This window comes from Cryptosporidium bovis, assembly GCF_009768925.1.
Source record: "Cryptosporidium bovis isolate 45015 chromosome Unknown contig_20, whole genome shotgun sequence".
Taxonomy (NCBI): Eukaryota; Apicomplexa; class Conoidasida; order Eucoccidiorida; family Cryptosporidiidae; genus Cryptosporidium; species Cryptosporidium bovis.
The window spans coordinates 92,794-109,911 of NW_027125014.1; the positions used below are offsets into that span (position 1 = coordinate 92,794).

At 32.3% G+C, this 17,118-nt stretch overlaps 7 protein-coding genes across 7 annotated transcripts; 3 read left to right on the plus strand and 4 right to left on the minus strand.

The window, feature by feature from the left end:
* Nucleotides 1-78: 78 nt before the first annotated feature.
* Nucleotides 79-5,298, minus strand: FG379_001176 (WD40-repeat protein; the record flags this gene model as incomplete). The annotated part of the gene is made up of 1 exon (XM_067326779.1): nt 79-5,298. One exon carries the CDS (start codon nt 5,296-5,298, stop codon nt 79-81), a length of 5,220 nt encoding a protein of 1,739 aa, XP_067184428.1.
* Nucleotides 5,299-5,916: 618 nt separating this feature from the next.
* On the minus strand, nt 5,917-6,825 carry FG379_001177 (Gal c binding lectin; the record flags this gene model as incomplete). The annotated part of the gene is made up of 1 exon (XM_067326780.1): nt 5,917-6,825. One exon carries the CDS (start codon nt 6,823-6,825, stop codon nt 5,917-5,919), a length of 909 nt encoding a protein of 302 aa, XP_067184429.1.
* A 453-nt stretch (nt 6,826-7,278) lies between these two features.
* FG379_001178 (uncharacterized protein) lies at nt 7,279-9,090 on the plus strand (the record flags this gene model as incomplete). Its single annotated transcript, XM_067326781.1, has 1 exon — nt 7,279-9,090. The coding sequence occupies one exon, from the start codon at nt 7,279-7,281 to the stop codon at nt 9,088-9,090; it is 1,812 nt and encodes a 603-aa protein (XP_067184430.1).
* A 490-nt stretch (nt 9,091-9,580) lies between these two features.
* Nucleotides 9,581-10,555, minus strand: FG379_001179 (uncharacterized protein; the record flags this gene model as incomplete). Its single annotated transcript, XM_067326782.1, has 1 exon — nt 9,581-10,555. The coding sequence occupies one exon, from the start codon at nt 10,553-10,555 to the stop codon at nt 9,581-9,583; it is 975 nt and encodes a 324-aa protein (XP_067184431.1).
* A 211-nt stretch (nt 10,556-10,766) lies between these two features.
* Nucleotides 10,767-12,872, plus strand: FG379_001180 (Sec1-family protein; the record flags this gene model as incomplete). The annotated part of the gene is made up of 1 exon (XM_067326783.1): nt 10,767-12,872. One exon carries the CDS (start codon nt 10,767-10,769, stop codon nt 12,870-12,872), a length of 2,106 nt encoding a protein of 701 aa, XP_067184432.1.
* A 111-nt stretch (nt 12,873-12,983) lies between these two features.
* FG379_001181 (mRNA capping enzyme alpha subunit) lies at nt 12,984-14,396 on the plus strand (the record flags this gene model as incomplete). Its single annotated transcript, XM_067326784.1, has 1 exon — nt 12,984-14,396. The coding sequence occupies one exon, from the start codon at nt 12,984-12,986 to the stop codon at nt 14,394-14,396; it is 1,413 nt and encodes a 470-aa protein (XP_067184433.1).
* A 45-nt stretch (nt 14,397-14,441) lies between these two features.
* Nucleotides 14,442-17,016, minus strand: FG379_001182 (DNA topoisomerase III beta; the record flags this gene model as incomplete). The annotated part of the gene is made up of 2 exons (XM_067326785.1): nt 14,442-15,881; nt 15,955-17,016. 2 exons carry the CDS (start codon nt 17,014-17,016, stop codon nt 14,442-14,444), a joined length of 2,502 nt encoding a protein of 833 aa, XP_067184434.1.
* Between the last annotated feature and the right edge of the window lie 102 nt (nt 17,017-17,118).

Sequence of the window (17,118 nt, forward strand, 5' to 3'; positions counted from 1 at the left end):
TGTATATAGTAATACATGTTAGTTAGAGAAACTGAATCATTTTAATATTTATATTCACTATCATTTAATTCCTCCATTTTATTCATTTGCCCTTCTTTTATGAGCTTTTGAAATCGGGGCGGATTCTGTTTTTGTTGAAATGTGTGAATTGTGACCCCGTTCTAAATTTTTCTCCTCTTTCACTTCTGAGAGAGAACTAGATCCATTTAAAATATATCTTGGAAGCCTTCTTCCAAAAATAAGTCTAAGTAATTCGTATTCAATTGTCCTTATTCCCTGAACAAAGTAATTATTATTCATGTTAAAGTGCTCACAATTCGATCTAATGAGAAGAATATCACTTACAAGACCTTCCAATTTTCTATAGTAGTTTCTGTTAATTCTTTCAATCATCTTGGAAAGGCAAAGTGGAAGAGGAACCTCTTTCCAATAATGCATTACCCAAACGTCGTTAGAATACAAGGGACTGCTTCCACTTTTCTTTTTTGAATAATATGGAATCGGATTTTTAAAAACATCAATGAACGAAAAAGGTAAACTTCCAATTGTTTGTGTTGTTACCCAAGTGAATATTCTTCTAAGATTATCAACATTATCTATTTTTCGATTGTTTTCTGGATAAGCATGTTCACTTATTTCCCATGGGTTGACCATTAATGAATTACAATTCTCAGTTTCTACCTTCCAACTGATCTCAATTGATTCCCAAACAGAACCAGTACTTATCCCTTTTATAACAACTTCGTGCCAATCATTATCAACAAATATGAACCCTTCTTGACCAGGTCTAAATCTGTTATATAAATTATGCAATCCTCTTTCAAAATCGTCTTCTAGTACAAGGTAGTCAGGTCCATCGTTTGCTGAATACCTCAATTGCCAAAATACGACTTTCCCGGATGATAAACAAGTGCTAAACGTTAAGATAGCAATAATTTTCGATTCCATCCTACCAGGAAATGAATATGATATATTAATGAGTTTGCATTTAACATAGTCACATTTGACATTATTTTTTACTGTATATCTTTTATTTGTTTTTTGTGAATCTTCACTAAAGAACAATTGCTTGAAAAATAAATCATCTAAAGCAGTAGTGTAGTGTGGACCTGGGAAAAAGTATAAGGAATCATTAATTTGTGGTGCATAGCTGACAATCGCTTCTGATGAGAGCCAATCTCTTTTACAGTTATCTGCTTCACCACTATTCACCATATTCTCCCTATTTGCTTTGTAAGGAACATTTGAATTCTTCATTTGAATACACTTTGGGCAGTAAAATATGAAGAAACTCATAACATCACACCAATAAAAATCTGATTCACGTGGGGAAATGTAATTTGAATTAATATATTCAGGAAATGAATGAAATGCCAATGAGGAACAATGATAATGAAATTGTTGATTACACTTTTTACCTTGACAGAGAATAGTGGCACCATATTTGTTGCAAAAACTACAATTTTTAATAGTTTTTGGAAACACAACTAGGCTAGTATCAAAAAATGTTGATGTGAATTCAGTATTTGAAATTCTAGAATGATTTAAACCTGGATTATACATCTTTTTAACAATGTCAAAAATATTGGTATATATTTTTTCTTTAATAACCTCCCAATAGAGAAATGGAATGGTAATTAAACATCTAGTGTGAAGATAAAAATTATTGTTTTCAAACTCTTCACCTGAACTTGTATTATTATTCGGGTTATCATTAGCCTTTTTGGTACTTTTAAAATAGTTAAAGGGTCCAATTAGAGGGCCGAAATCTATTGAACCATTAACTCCATGTAAAACCGGTCTTGATAATTTAGGCATGTTTTCAATATTGGACTTGAACAGGTAATCATAACCGATAATTGTCGTACTTCCGATATTACAAAGTTTACATACAATATTATTTTGTGTATCTTCACAGTCAGGCATCCAGAGGAAATCTAAATTTTGAGTTTCATAGTATCTATACTCAAATTTATTGTCCTCGTAGTCACTCATAGAATCATAACTATTAAGTCTTCGATTTGCACGACGGTTCGCATTATTTGAGGTATTTACGATGATTTCATTATATAGTGAATCCTCTGATGTCAAATCTGAGTCATTCTCGGTTTCATTTTCGTCTGAAATAGTTTGATCTGACAATGAAGAATCGTCTTCTGATTCTGAAATCGATGAAAATTGTGGAGTCCCATAATCAATTATTGCAGGTGAAACCCTATTATCTCCATTGATTTGTTCAGAGTCGACAGAATCTGTATTTTGTACATACGAATTTGTTACTTTTATATTGAAATCTTCACGAGAATTACGCTTCCTTTCCTTAACAGGTCTAAATAACGCATCATTTAATGCTAATTCAGAAGTAGCGGATTCAATCTCAAGTTGATCACCAATAATCATATCATAATTTTGAATCAAAATATCAAAATTTTCTTCATTAAAGATAAAATGAGGATATTTAATTTTTTTATATGATTCACTTCTAATTACTCTCTTTTTTTTGTTAATAATATTATCATTGTCATAAATATTATCATTATCATGTTCATATTCATTATTGCAATTGTGACCACGATATTCATTATCGTATCTACTGTGATTGTCACTTTCAATAACTTCACTGTGAAATTCTTCATCTATTAATTGATTATTATCTAATTGTTCGTACATAATTTTCTCCGGATAATACTTGCTTTTATTCGTTTGAAGAAGTTCTGCGTACTTTTTTTCTCTATACAACATTCTTTTTTTTGTTCTTTCTAAATATAATTTAGAGGCAAGTTCCACCTGACTTCTAGACCCTAATTTATCAAAATATGGCATTCTTTCCGGGTAAAGATCACTTGTGAATTTCAATGTCTCATTTACTGTTAAACCAAGGGAAGATTCCTTTGGTACAGGTGGTTGCAATAATTCTGCGTACATTTTCTTAGATTTATTTACAATTACAGATCTAGGAAAAAAGTGTAGTGGTTTCCTGGTGTTGGGATTGATTAACCAAAAGGTTTGATCTTTTCTCATTTCACAAAAATCACCTAAAAATAATTGTTCTGTAAGTGAAAACCTATAAGTCTGAGTTAAAATATTACCACAGCCATTTTGGTTATTACATATGTAATAAAACTCAAGACTGCCCAATTTTTGTGATATTACGAACCCCAGTCCATTTTTTAGCCATGTTCCATTTAGATATGGATTATCAGGACATTTGTGCTCAAACAAAATATGTGTGTACATATGTGGTCTAATTGAATTAATTTGTTCCTTTAAAGTAGTAACAAAAACACCACCTCCATAAGTGAGACAAAGAGCAATACCCGGATCTAAAGGGTGTGCAATTAAATTACAGGTACGAGAAGACGTATCTGGAAGAACGATATCTAACACTCTTTTCATATTTTTTCTGGAGAAATAAGAAACACATGTTTCGACACAGACAATAGAATTGGTGTTTTTCTGTCTTTTTAGTGAGGATTTTTGAGCAACAGAATTGGCAACAATTATAAAAGAGTCGTCACAGGACCATTGTACAAAGTCAATAAATTCAACAAGGTTCGAATTCAAAGTTGAATTTAAGTTAGAAGCTTTATTATTGCAAGGAACTTCTCTAAAAACAAATCTTGAATTATTTACTGAACTTATTTCCAATGGTGACAACTCATCAATTGATCCTCCGTCAGAACAAGGTAAGTTTTCGTTATCGCTTTCGTCAGTATTCATGTTAATGTTAACTATAGACCTTCTTTTAGAATACGAGTCAGATACAATTCTTTCTGTAATATATGTAACTAAAGAATAATAATAACAAACTGTTGTTCTCTGAGTAACCCAAAGATTAATTTTGCCACCGTCAGAAGCAATAACAAGGTCTTGGGAGTTGTTTGCAAAAGACACATCTGGACTATCACAATATTTACAAGGAATATCCAATAATTGTAGTTTTTTATCACAATCTAGTGGTATAATAAATACCAAAGCATAACCATTGTCCCATGGATCTCTAAGGATTCTAAAATACTCAGCCTCAAAATTATTCTTCATTACATGAATTTTAATCTCTTCACAAGAATTTTTTGGATCTAAAGAAGCACCAATTGAAAATAGAATATACTCTTCCTCATAATGACATGAGGAATATCCTGGATTATAGACAGGGTTTAAACAAATATCAAACGCCTTTGGTGATAAAGGGAAGAGATCAATTCTATATAGTGGTGGGGATTGGTAAAAAAGTGAATTATCATTTTTAGAATAGTATGACGAGTAGAGCAAACTTTCATATTTCTCAAACACTTTATAAAACTTTTCAAATGTGTTCTCTCTCCATTTTCTTAACCTATTTTTAGATAAGAAATGACTTACACCATTCATAAAAAGGTCTTTTACTTTGTAAATCGATATTATTGCACTGTCACCACCAGAAATTAAAAGCTCTGATTCTTGAAAAATTTGATCTTTTTGTAACATATTGTTGTGCTTAGAATACCCAAACTTAATACAAGTAAGCCTATCTTGATTACTAATTACTGCCAATGGAAGCCATTCATTTCCTATTACTATACTCAAGATTAACTCACCTTTTCCACAACATGACGCAACAAGAGCATTACATGAATTAACGTCAAAATCAGTTATGTCACCCGCATTCTTCTTGATTGAAGTAATGAGATTTCCTGTATATATGTTCCAAAGCCTTAAGACTCCATCATCACCACCAGAAATCAACACATTACCTGTATTATCCTTTTTGATCAAATATATACCTGCTGGATCTCCTACAAAACCATATTCGGAGTCCACGATGTGTTGATGAGAATATACTATCGAACAATTTATGAAGTCTCCACAAAATTTATTAAAGAAGTGCGTAAATTTCAGTGTTGAGAACGAATTAAACTCAAAAAAGTCATTGTAAAAAGATCTTAACCCAAAAAACACATTTGAATTACAGATTTCATCAATGCCATCGTATATTTTAGAGTATTCTTCCAGCCCACAAATAATATTTGATGTCAATTTGACTAATTCATCTTTGTTTCTTATTAAGTTTTCAATACCTATTTCACCACAATCACGATATCTACACCTATCAAAAAATGTGAGGTATGTGGTGACCACATCAATAATGCAAGCCGGGACAGAATTCAAGAAATCATTAAATGACATCTGTCTTTCTAACCCGTCTAGGTCAATTCTTTTTGTTATCTTGCCAACATCAAATAATCTTTGATAAACCATTTCTGAGAGATCATCCATACCATATTCCTTGAGGAAATGACATATTAAAAATGGAATCATTGTTTTGAGGCCGTAAATTCTAATTAATAATTTTGGAACCCTTTAGGCAGGGAGAAAAAATGCCTAATTCTGTAGAGGAAATACCTGGTTCCCGCCCATATGCACTTTGTGTCATTACCCATTTTAATATAAAATAACGAAGATTAAATGTGAAAATAAATGTGGGAACAAAACTAATAAACATCGCCTCATGACAACTTCGTGTAGACTCACTACTGAAAGCCTACAGAGGCAAGACAACCAAATAATCCAAACTCACTCTTTTAATGAATGCATGCAAATTACACATAAATAGGACTCCCTTCAAACAGATACAATAAGAGGTGTGAATTTCAGGGTTCTAATATACAATACAAAAACTGGTGAAGATATTCAATTTCAAACCAATTTACAAAAAAGATCATCTAAAACCACCCTAAAGGGACTACCTATTCGAGTCACTATTAGCTAGAAATGACGATCAAAGCGTTACAAAATCTTGTAAATTGAATATATTTACAATCTCTCTGAAAGCGGTAGCATTATCTATCATTTTTTAGTCATCAAAAATTGGGGGAATTAGCGCATGCTATTTACCAGTCTATTTCCAAAACCTGATATTTTCCAGAAACACACCGTTTAATAGCTAACATTCATAGTCCCTTGGGAAACTGCCTGATAGATGAAGCTAATTTCACTTGGGTCAACATCAAACTGGCCAAGTGATGAAGAATTAGCCTCAATCAGAATTTTTCCGCCAGAACTTGGTATGATAGATACATTTATTGTACTTCCCAAAACAACACTTGGTGGAATGTTACCTTTTCCAATGAATGTGCCTTTTGATGTAACATACCATTTATCACTTGTAAATGCAACCTCAAGAACTGGGATTTTGTAGATATTGTTGTATGCCGAGAAAAAGTATGCAAAGTAATCTTTTGGAACAGTTTCTAGAGTAGGTGATGAAACTTTGATCTCACTTTGAACTCCAGTAGTGAAGGATACAAGGGTAGATGAGGTGCATGATTCCCTCGAATAGAATGAGCAGAAATTGCTTTCGTTTGATGAATATTCAATATGTTGGAACGAGGGGTTCTTTCCTTCAGATGTGAGTGATAACATAAACGGAGCAGCAACCAATAATGGGATTTCCAGCAACTTCTCACCTGCAATGAAAATTCCAATAGATCTATTTAGAGCAACCAAATCGAATGAAATTACAGAGCCAGTCATGTAACTAGCGTTTTTATACAAACCATATGCTCTAATTGAAGATAATGAACTTTCAATTGAACAGGAACTGACACCAAAACGAATAGTAGCAATGTTTTGGAATGCTGAGTTTGTAAGCTCAAAGGTAGCTTGTGGTAAAAGCTCCACAGAAACACGAACTGCACTACCTGGTTTCAAACCACCATCAATAAAGGCAAATTTTCCAGAGTCACAACTTGACTTTGACTTTAGCACGCAAATATTGTTCCCACTCACAAAAGAGATAATAAGGGCCAAGAAAGCAATAAACATAGAGCTCCTTGCACCGGTCATTGTTACTTGAATTCACTATCTCAATTTAATAAGAGCTCAAATTTCAACTTTAAGGTGCAGTATTTTCCTTGAAATGATTTCGTTTTTCATTTCAAATCTTTGAAACTGCATGCATAAGTACACGTTTTGTCTTAAGGATGCACCCTTGTTGGCGCTGGACTGCCTTTTAGCGGAATTTCATTATTTAGAAAAAAAATTTTCTGCGGAATTTACTCTTTGTATTGACATTTTTTTGTTCCACAAAATATATTTTTCACTACCGGTTTTTTGATGTAGTTTACTTTTTTTTGTTCTCAAGCATAAATCTTTTCCATTTTTTTCAGTCCGTATATGTCTAGTTTTTTATTTGTTTTTTCTTGTATGCTTTTTAGGAATCTATGGACTCGAGGAAGTAACTAATGGCGCCTTTAATCCATTGTTCCTTAGGGTCAAATGTCAGTAAGACGAGGAAAGATGCAGGAAAAGCCAAAATGCAATAGATGGTTGCTTTTGTCGCTCTATTTTGTAATTTCGTTTGGCGCATGTGGATTAGTGGGCTCTTTTACTGCAATTCTGCCTCTTCTTAGGAAGGCTTGCGTATTTGCAAATTTTTGTAGGTGCGATCCTACGACAGTAGCATATAGAGGCGTTGATTGCCTTAATCCAGAATTAAGAAACGCCATTTTATTTGAACCATTATCGAAGAACGATGATTGCAACCCCCTAGGGTGTGATGAACAAAATACGCTTCATACTGAAGCTTGGAAAATGGGATTGAGTGTTCCGCTTATAGCTAGCCCAATAGCAGGTACCATTTCTGACGTCATTGGCCCTAGAGCACTGGGAACGATCGGTTCTTTGTTTATTTGTTTTGGTTTATCTATTTGGTTATTACTCACAAGTGCTCTTAAGATTCTTTCAATTGGAAAGTATCTTTTGGGTTTAAGTTGGCTACTTTTAGGTGTAGGAAGAGTTTGTATATCATATAGCATAGTTTCTGTGTCTTCTCTGTTTAAGATGCAATCACTCGTTATTTCAATATTAGGGGGCCTTATAGACGCAGCTATTGTACTTCCAATGCTGTTTGGATACTTCCAGATAAACATAAACGAGAAAATAACTATTGGAGCTTCTAATTATATTGAAAATAGGTCTAATAGAGAGAGATGTTTCATATATATGTATCTAGTTCTCTCTGTTTTTTCGTTGTTTACTTTATTTTTCACGCTTCCAACTGTAACTTTTGATAAGTTAAAGAAGACTGAAAGGAAGTTAAATTCAACAAAACAATTTATCTTATGTGAGGATGAAATTATGGAAGGTGGCTTTGTAAAACATGATTTGGATAAAGTTGAGAAGAGTAATTCTCGAGAAAATTTACACTTATCTTGTCCTAAAAAGAAGCAAAATAGAACTCGCTCTGAAATCACGAATGTTAAAGTCAGAATTTCAAGCTCACCGAATGGACATGAACAAGAATCAACTGCTATCTGTAATTTAAAGGCTTCTTCAGCAATTATGGGTGGCTACAGCGTAGTTTGTTCTCTTGCAAAATGCAAATATTTATTGAGGTATGATAAAAATAGAAGTCACTCGTCTCCGCTAAATGCTTCAAATTGTAATAATGATCAACTAAATAATTCCTCAAATGAAATAAGTGTGAGCTCTCTAAGAAGTCAGCTTTTAACTTACGAATACTTTACGTTTATGGCATTGTTTATTTTCAATTTTTGGAGATGCTCCGTCTTAGTTTCAAAAAGTGAATATATTGTTTCATCTTCAATTATAAGTTCATTCCCAGATATTGAACTTGATAAGAAACTACCCCAAACAATGAATATATATAATATAGTTATGAGCCTTGGAAGTATTTTTAGTGTTGTTTGGGGTGCAATTGCAACTAAATATGGTGTTAATTTTATGATTCTCTTAATTACCATACTGGCTTGTTTAATACACAGTCTACTTATACTTAATCCAATACTTCCTTTTTGGTTTATATACATATATTTCGGTGCATTTTCTGCATTGAGATCCTTTATTTTTGGTTCTCTTAACTGTTTTATTGGGGATACATTTGGATTTTCGAACTTCGCAAGACTTGCTGGTATTCAAGCATTCACATGTTTTGTTTTCTTTCAAGCAATGAATCGTTTGACTTCAAGATATTTTGATTCAATTAACCTGACGATTATTAATGTATACTTGCTTATTCCTAGCATGTTGCTTATATTAGTTCCAATAATCTTATTTTTTTTTAAAAAAAAAAGAAAAGTGGTAAATTAGTAAAGTCGAAAGGTATAATTGATTTTAAAAATCAGTATATCAGGTTAAGTTATGTACTAATTATTTGGGAATATTTAGGTTTATATCATCAAAAAAATGGTGACATGGTCTTTCAAATATAGATTTTTAGTATTAATACTCTCATTTCTTTAATAGAAAAATGTTTTGTATTTGTAAGAATTATAATTTAAGTTAGCCATTTTGTTAAACATGCTTTATACCACTTCATATTAACAGTTATTTTAATTGATATTACTTTTTTCCTCTATTTTTTGATTTATTTATTAATATTCTATTAGATATACTGTTTAAAAATAAGTTTATCGAGAAAAATATTCAAGGCAGGTTATAACTCCATATTGTGAAATATAAGTAGCGAGTTTAGTAACAGATTTTAATTTTAAATCAAAAAATTCCATCAACTATGTATAATTATTTTTCCTATATATACGTTTCAGAATGTCTAATCAAAGTGTGTAAAAGCCCTTAACTAATACAGAATAAGTGTTTCGTCAAGTAGGTTCATAGCAATGAATATTGAATTTATAATCATTTGACCAAAATAGATACTCCAATTAACATTTGAAAGAATATCTTTTACTTTAACATCGCCCCTACAAAGCCCATTGTGTGAATTTGCTTGGCACCTTTGTACAGTGGAAATTAAATTTAGTGGTGAAAGTAATGAACTCGAAAGATTATTGATCCCGACTTTAAGATGTTTTTTGTTGTTTAATTTCACAGATTTCGTTGAAGATTTGTCTTGTAAACTCTTATTTTTAAGAAACTTTGATGATAAATAATTATATAGCAGGTTTCTTATTATATCATCAGCTATTTTATTCAAGATATGAGCTGTGAATCCATTCCAAAGCGAATAAATTCCTTGGTCTGATTTTGTTGAAATTTTAAGAAGTGAGTAAATTCCGACTACAGAGTCCTGAATTAGAGGGAGGTCATCATCTAGATCCAAATTATAACTCTTAGAATCAAAAATAACTTGTTGAACTGCTATTGTAAGAATGGGGTAGGTTATTGCTTCGGAAAAATATTTATTGCAATATTTGATGTAAGTAGATTTTGATAATTCCAAGTTATTTTTCAAATATCTTTTCTCCGTTTTTAGTAGTATGTTCGGTAACAATTTATTTAGATATGAATGAGCCATCATAGGAATATATCCTCTATAAAGCCCGAAATATCCTTCTTCATGATATACATACTTTAGTGAGTTAAACAAAATCCAAATATTACCGAAATTAAATAAACTTCTTATTTGCTTAATGGGTGTGCTACTAACGTCTTTCGAGTTTTCCCTAAGACTTTGATTATTATATGGCAGGCACATTGATTTGAGCTGAATTGTATAAATTGGGTAGACCAATATTAAGTGTGGACTATTTACGATTCCATGTAGCCTTAATAGTTGCCACTGTTCGTATAATTTGTCTTTAGTGTAATTCATTTTTTTGTTAGAAGCTCTGAAGTATAGAAACAAAAAATTAATAGCAATAAATAAAACTAATGCTTAATCACAACGAAAAATAAGGACCTTATACTATCAACTTGAGCTATTCTTGTTTTTTGGGGTAGGTAATATACTCAATTATGCCAAGGAACAAATGCACCCTTTATATAGCGCGTAAGGTATGAATGCAAGCCATTTTTAATAATAAATGGACTTGATTAGATTGGATTGCAGAAAGAAATTATTAAACTTCTTGGAACACGTAACGAATAACGATGATGAAAGAAACCTGCCACCACAGATATTCATAGAGACATCTATCTCTTCTCTTTTGAGTTTAGTTACCGATATTGCTGATTACAATAACTACGGTTTCCAGAGACTACAGCCATTAATTACATCGGAAGACCTGGTTGAAAGAATAGAGTCTATAATACATGATTTTGATATTGGTAAAAATTTCAGTACAAAGACTAGTATACCTGAATTTAACTCTAATTGCGTATATATTTGTCATCCCACATTTAAATCTGCATGTACTATTGTGAATCATATAGAATGTTTCATAAATTCAGTCAAGAGCCAATCAATTAAAGCAAAGATAAAGTTTAATCATTATATTGGGTTTGTCCCATTATACACAAGGGGAATTTTGCGACTTTTAAACCAAAAATTATCTTCATTAGAAATATTTCCAGAGTGCTACTCTATTAACTTATTTTGGGTTCCATTGGATGAAAATGCTCTTTCAATGGAGCTTAAAAATACATTTATTGATTTTCACGTGTACAAAGAAGAATCATCACTACAATTAGTTGCAAAGTCTTTATATTGGCTTTTAAAATCTTCAAATTCAACTTGCGTACCAATGTTTGCCGTTGGTTCTGCTGCAGTAAATGTACTAGAACACCTGTTAATGTCAATAAAGGAAAATAAAAATATAGTAGATGGGCTTAAACCGTTTGATTGGAATAGTTTGAACGAAATAAACGTAGAGGATGGTATTGATTTAAGTAATTTGAAACTATCATTTTGTGATTCTTCCGAATTCACTCAAAGATATCTGCAGGAGCCAGATAAATGTGAGAGTTTTCAAAGTCTTAGGGGTGATTATGATTTTCCTATTAGCTTCGAAAAGGTTATAATTATCGATAGAAGGTGTGATATGGTTACTCCTTTTGTAACCCCATTTTCATATCATGCATTATTAGATTTCTTATTTGGTGCTCAAAAAACTTATGTTGATATTCCTTCGGATAAGATTCCACCAGATACATCGGAAGAAACACCTTATTGGAGGTTATCATTGTTTGGTGATCCATTGTTTTCAACATTAAAGGATTTAAAATTGAAAGACGTTGGGATATATCTTCACAAAAAGGCTCATGAGTTACAAACGTTGTATCAAGAAAAAGAAAAATTAAAAGATATATCTGCAATTGGTGATTTTGTAAGAAAATTAAAGGGAAAACAATACGAGCAAGGAACAATTGCGAAACATGTTAATATTGCAACATTTTTGAACGAGTATTTCACGAAAAATCACCAAACTTTAAACAGACTACAATTGGAAGACTCTATTATGTCAGAATCACCACAGTTTGTATCAAGTGTAGTTAGGGAAATTAGCACTAAGTTTACAGAAGTAATATCCCTTAAAAATTATGAAGAATCATCTTTTGATGAGTTGTTTGATCAGGAAGGAATAGAAATAGAAGAAGTTTATAGAATACTGTGCCTTTCGTGTGTTGTTCAAAACGGATTTAAAAACAAAAGGTTTTTTGAACAGTTGAAAAAACATATTGTCTCTGTATTTGGTTTTCAGGAAATGTACAGATTAAACATATTAGACAGAGTTGGACTTTTGGATCTGAATTTGAACAGCAAATCCAACTGGCAAATAATAAAGAGGTCCTTAAATCTATTCATTGATGAAAAGTCAGAAAATGACGTTAGTAGTGTTCACAGCGGTTATGCACCTATAAGTACAAGACTAGTTGAGTTGCTAGATAGAGAGTCAAATTTGTCCGAAGATTTAAAAAATGGCGGACTTAAGGAGGTGTTAAATAATATTTGGGGTCCAACTGTTGAATTAATACCATCACAATCTAACATAAATAATGGGAATTCGTTATTGGTTGTTTTTGTAGGTGGTGTGACTTTGGGGGAAATAACTACCCTCAAAAAACTTCAAAGCATATTGAATAAGGACATTTACATTGCAACAACAGAGGTTATAAACCATAAATTATTCTTTGAATCCTGTGAGAAGCCGAGTAATTTTTCGTATAAAACTAATAAAATTAAAGTTTGAAGGTATTGCTAATTATTAACAACTCGGACCCGCTTAAAGAGAAAACATTTATATTTAGTGTTCATTATTTGTTAGTCTATTGCAATTTTATTCTATATAGAATAAAATCAGATGGATACTGCACTTAGCATTGATGTTCCTGGAATAGTTTTGAATGACGGTATGTTTTTTTTCTTAGTAAATACTTTTATTGCTTACAATATTAAAATTATTTTAGATAACAATAAAAATGATATATTGAAAAAGGTCAGATCTTTATGTGGGTGGTATCAAGATTCTTTTCCGGGTTCACAGCCTGTTTCATTAAATAGGCAAAAGCTAGAATCTTGTATTGGTAGAAACCTCTATGTTGCCTGCGAAAAAACAGATGGAATAAGATTGCTTCTTTATGCAGCAAGCAAACGTGTGTTCTTAATAGATAGGAATCAACAAGTGAACATGATAATGATGACACTACCAAGCTCGTATTGGGATACAGTTTTTGATGTGAAGTCAAAAAGAATTAATGCTGAAAACTGTGAATTTCAAAAAGAAAAGAGTGATGAAATAAATGAATTACTCAACCTTGATCCGAGAAATGAGGACCACACACAATTTTTTCAACAAAACACATTGTTAGACGGGGAGCTTGTTAAAGATCTTGTAGAAATTGGTAACGAAAAGAAATATGTTCTCAGATATTTAATATATGATTGTATCTCAATTGAAAGAGATGATACGATCAAAACTCTTCCATTGTTAGAAAGGTTGAAATATGGATACAACAAAGTGATATCACCAAAGACTAAGTATGATAATAACAGAAGAAAGTTGTTATGTGACGAAATTCCGCCTTTTGAGATATTTTTGAAGGATTTTTTTGAGGTAGACGAGGTTCCTGCAATATTAAGTTTCTCAAAGAGGCTCCCCCATCCAAGTGATGGAATTATTTTTACTCCAGTAACTCTACCTTATATTCCGGGAACATGTACAAAGTTACTTAAATGGAAGCCTCCTCACTTAAATACAGCAGACTTCGCTGCAGCATTTCATTCTGAGAAAGAATCTTGTGAATCTAAAATATACTTGGAATTATTAGTATCAATACGTGGTGTTAGGGCAAGTGTTGATTGTTTTTGCGTTCCAACTGGTGAGATGTTTGAGAAACTTGTTGAACAATACAGGTCATACCGAATTTCTGGTCAAATTATTGAATGTTACTATGATGAAAATGCTGTTTATTCTAAACCAAGAAAGGCTAATGATGGAACCATATTATGGAACCAACCACCTATAACAATGCATGGAGGATGGATTGTAGAGAGAGTGAGAACCGATAAGAACTCCCCAAATGATATAAGAACAGTAAATAAGGTATTTGAATCTATAAGAGATGGGATAGATAGTGAACTTCTGATAAAAACTATCAACCTGTACAAAAGAAGTGGGAAAAAATTTGTCTTAAATTACTGCAATGTACCTGATCACGTTAGAAATTCAAGAGAAAAGTATGACGGTGAGAAGAAACAAAAGTTGGATAAATAGACGTATAAATTTTTTTCTGCGTCAAGATACAAAGCTATAGTAAAATCACCTCCTTGTCTTTCCTCTACCTCTTAAGCTTCTTCTAGCCCTGCCTTCAATTTTTTTTGGTTCGTTTTCAAGTAAGACAAACTTATTAACTTCTTTGTCACAAACAGGGCAACCGGCAATGTTTTCTGAGGACGCCTTCTCCGTTAACTTAAGTATTCTTGTTCCACACAAGTTACAATTTTTGTTTCCTAATAAAACTTTTTGAATATTGGAGGATTTTATTAAGAATGAAACTTCGCAATTTGAACACCTAAATCTCCAATCTGGAGAAGAGGTGACGTCCAAGGTAATAATCCCCTCAAAACATGATCTATTTGGGCATGCCATTAAATACAAAGACCTAAGTGAGAAATTGCAAGACTGATTAGGACAAAATTTACAAAGCATACTTGTTTTTTTATTCAAAATTGGAGGATCATTGTAACATCTTGGACAAAAAATGTTCTTTATACCATTTTTGTCGGTAAATAGCAATAACTCAAAATCATCCAATGGACATCTAAGCTCTTTGTATAACTTTAATGAACCTTTTTGAGGGATATTCAAATAAACATCACAATAGGAACAATATAATTTCTGTGGGAATGTATTTGCCAAATAATTGATATAACGTTTGCATTGTCCACATCTACTTATTCTACTACAAGATGCAGTAACATCTGTGAAACTCGACCTAAATAAAGATTCAAAAACACTTAAATTTTCGGAAAAATAAACAAATTTCAGTTTAAAAACTGAAAGAGAGTGTTTCAAAACTGCCTTATGATTGTATTTGCCTTTAGCAATAAGATTAACATATTTCTCAATCTCACTCCTTACAAGAGGAAAAACGAGTTCATGGTCAATATTTAGGATTCCGTGAGCAAGAGCCATTCCGAGTTTAGTTGGTTCTAATTTTCTTCCAGAAACAAGTTTAACGTAGTCTCTTTCCTGTATTTTTTGAATATGTGTCGGCATAGAAGCATCTGTACCAATGCCATTCTTTTCCATTAAAGATAGAAGCTCACTCTCACTCAAAAGTGGTGGAGGGCTTGTTTCCTTTGTAATTAATTCAATACTCTTTATTTTAACTTCCTCTCCTACAGTGAAGTTTGGTATTCCAGTTGAATCATAATAGGAATTTTCTCCATACAATATCTTTAAAAATCCATTATCCGTCATTCTCATCCCACTTAAAAAGAAAATCTCGCCCTTTACATCAAATTTTACTGTTTCTTTTACAATACTCGCGTCTCTAGAAACAGTAGCTAAAAAGTGGCGACAAATCATATCATAAAGTCTCCATGAGTCTCCGCTTAAATCATTTTTTGTAGCAGATCTAATGGGAGTAATAGGAGGGTGGTCTCCTGCATCAGACCCATCTTTTCTTGGAGTAGTAAATCCTGATTTTAATAATTCTGAGGAGTATTTACCCCAAACGGGATGAGAAGTAAACATCTGAATACAATTAATAGGCAATTAATATATTCATCTTAATTGAGTTTCTTTCACAAAAAAAAATAAAACTTACCGATATTGTGGATATAATATCAAATGTTTTTGAATATTGAGATGTTTCAGTTCTTGGATATGTGATATAGCCAGATAAGTACAGTTTTTCAGCTATTGATAGTGTTTGAAAGGGTCCTATTCCCAGTATTGTAGAGGAAAGTTTTAGCATATTGACTGTATTTAAAGGAAGTGGTCTGATCCTTCTTGAATTAGTTTTACTGACTTTTATTACACGACCTAATGCGTTATTTTCTTTGTCTTGAATTATTTGAAGTAAGCACTTTGCTACTTGTAAATCAAAAACTTTTGATCTACACCATTTAAGTGTAAATGTTTGAGAATCTTTCAGAATTGTAACAGAAATAGTGTAATACTTTTCAGAGGCAAAACTGTTAATGGCGTCTCTTCTTCTTACTGCAAAGAAAAGTGTTGGGGTTTGACAAGGGCCGTAAGAAATAATAGAATTTTTATTAAATTCACCAAATTTACTTCTTAAAAATGTCGTTTGTAGTCTTGAAAAAGCAACCCCAACCTTCAAATCAAGTTCCTGCCTAACATCGACTGAATCTGATTCATTTTTGTTTGGATAAACAAGATTTCTCATAGCATCTGAAATATCCTTCGGGGAAATTGAAGAAAACTTCGCTCTGAAGATCCACTCCCTTTGATCCCTCCCCTTATTCATATTACCAGAGACAACACTAATTACCTCAAAACAAATATTCTCACCTTCCCTATCGCAGTCTAACCATAGGACGAGGTAATTACAACCCTTTGACTCCTTCTCCAAATGAGAAACCAATTTTGAGGAAGACTCATTTTTTATTATTGGAGCGTCAAATAACGTTATTGGATCGACTTTGTCCCAGTTACTATAATTTTTCGGAAATCCAACCTCAAAAACATGCCCAGCTACCGAAGTTACTCTGAAAACAACATTTTTACCCATAAAAGTTCCACTAAACTCATGAACCGGAGTCTTTCCACGTCTTGTATTTAATTTACCTTTTGAAAGTGTATTAGCTATGGTCTCTGCTATCGATGGTTTCTCCGCCACCATAAACACTATATTAAGACTCATTTTTTAAGGAAAAAGTTCGAACCTTACCCTTAAGTCTTGCATCAAGTTTGGCAATTACAACCCCTAAAAAAATGAAAGTAGACGAGACACTAATTTGACCTT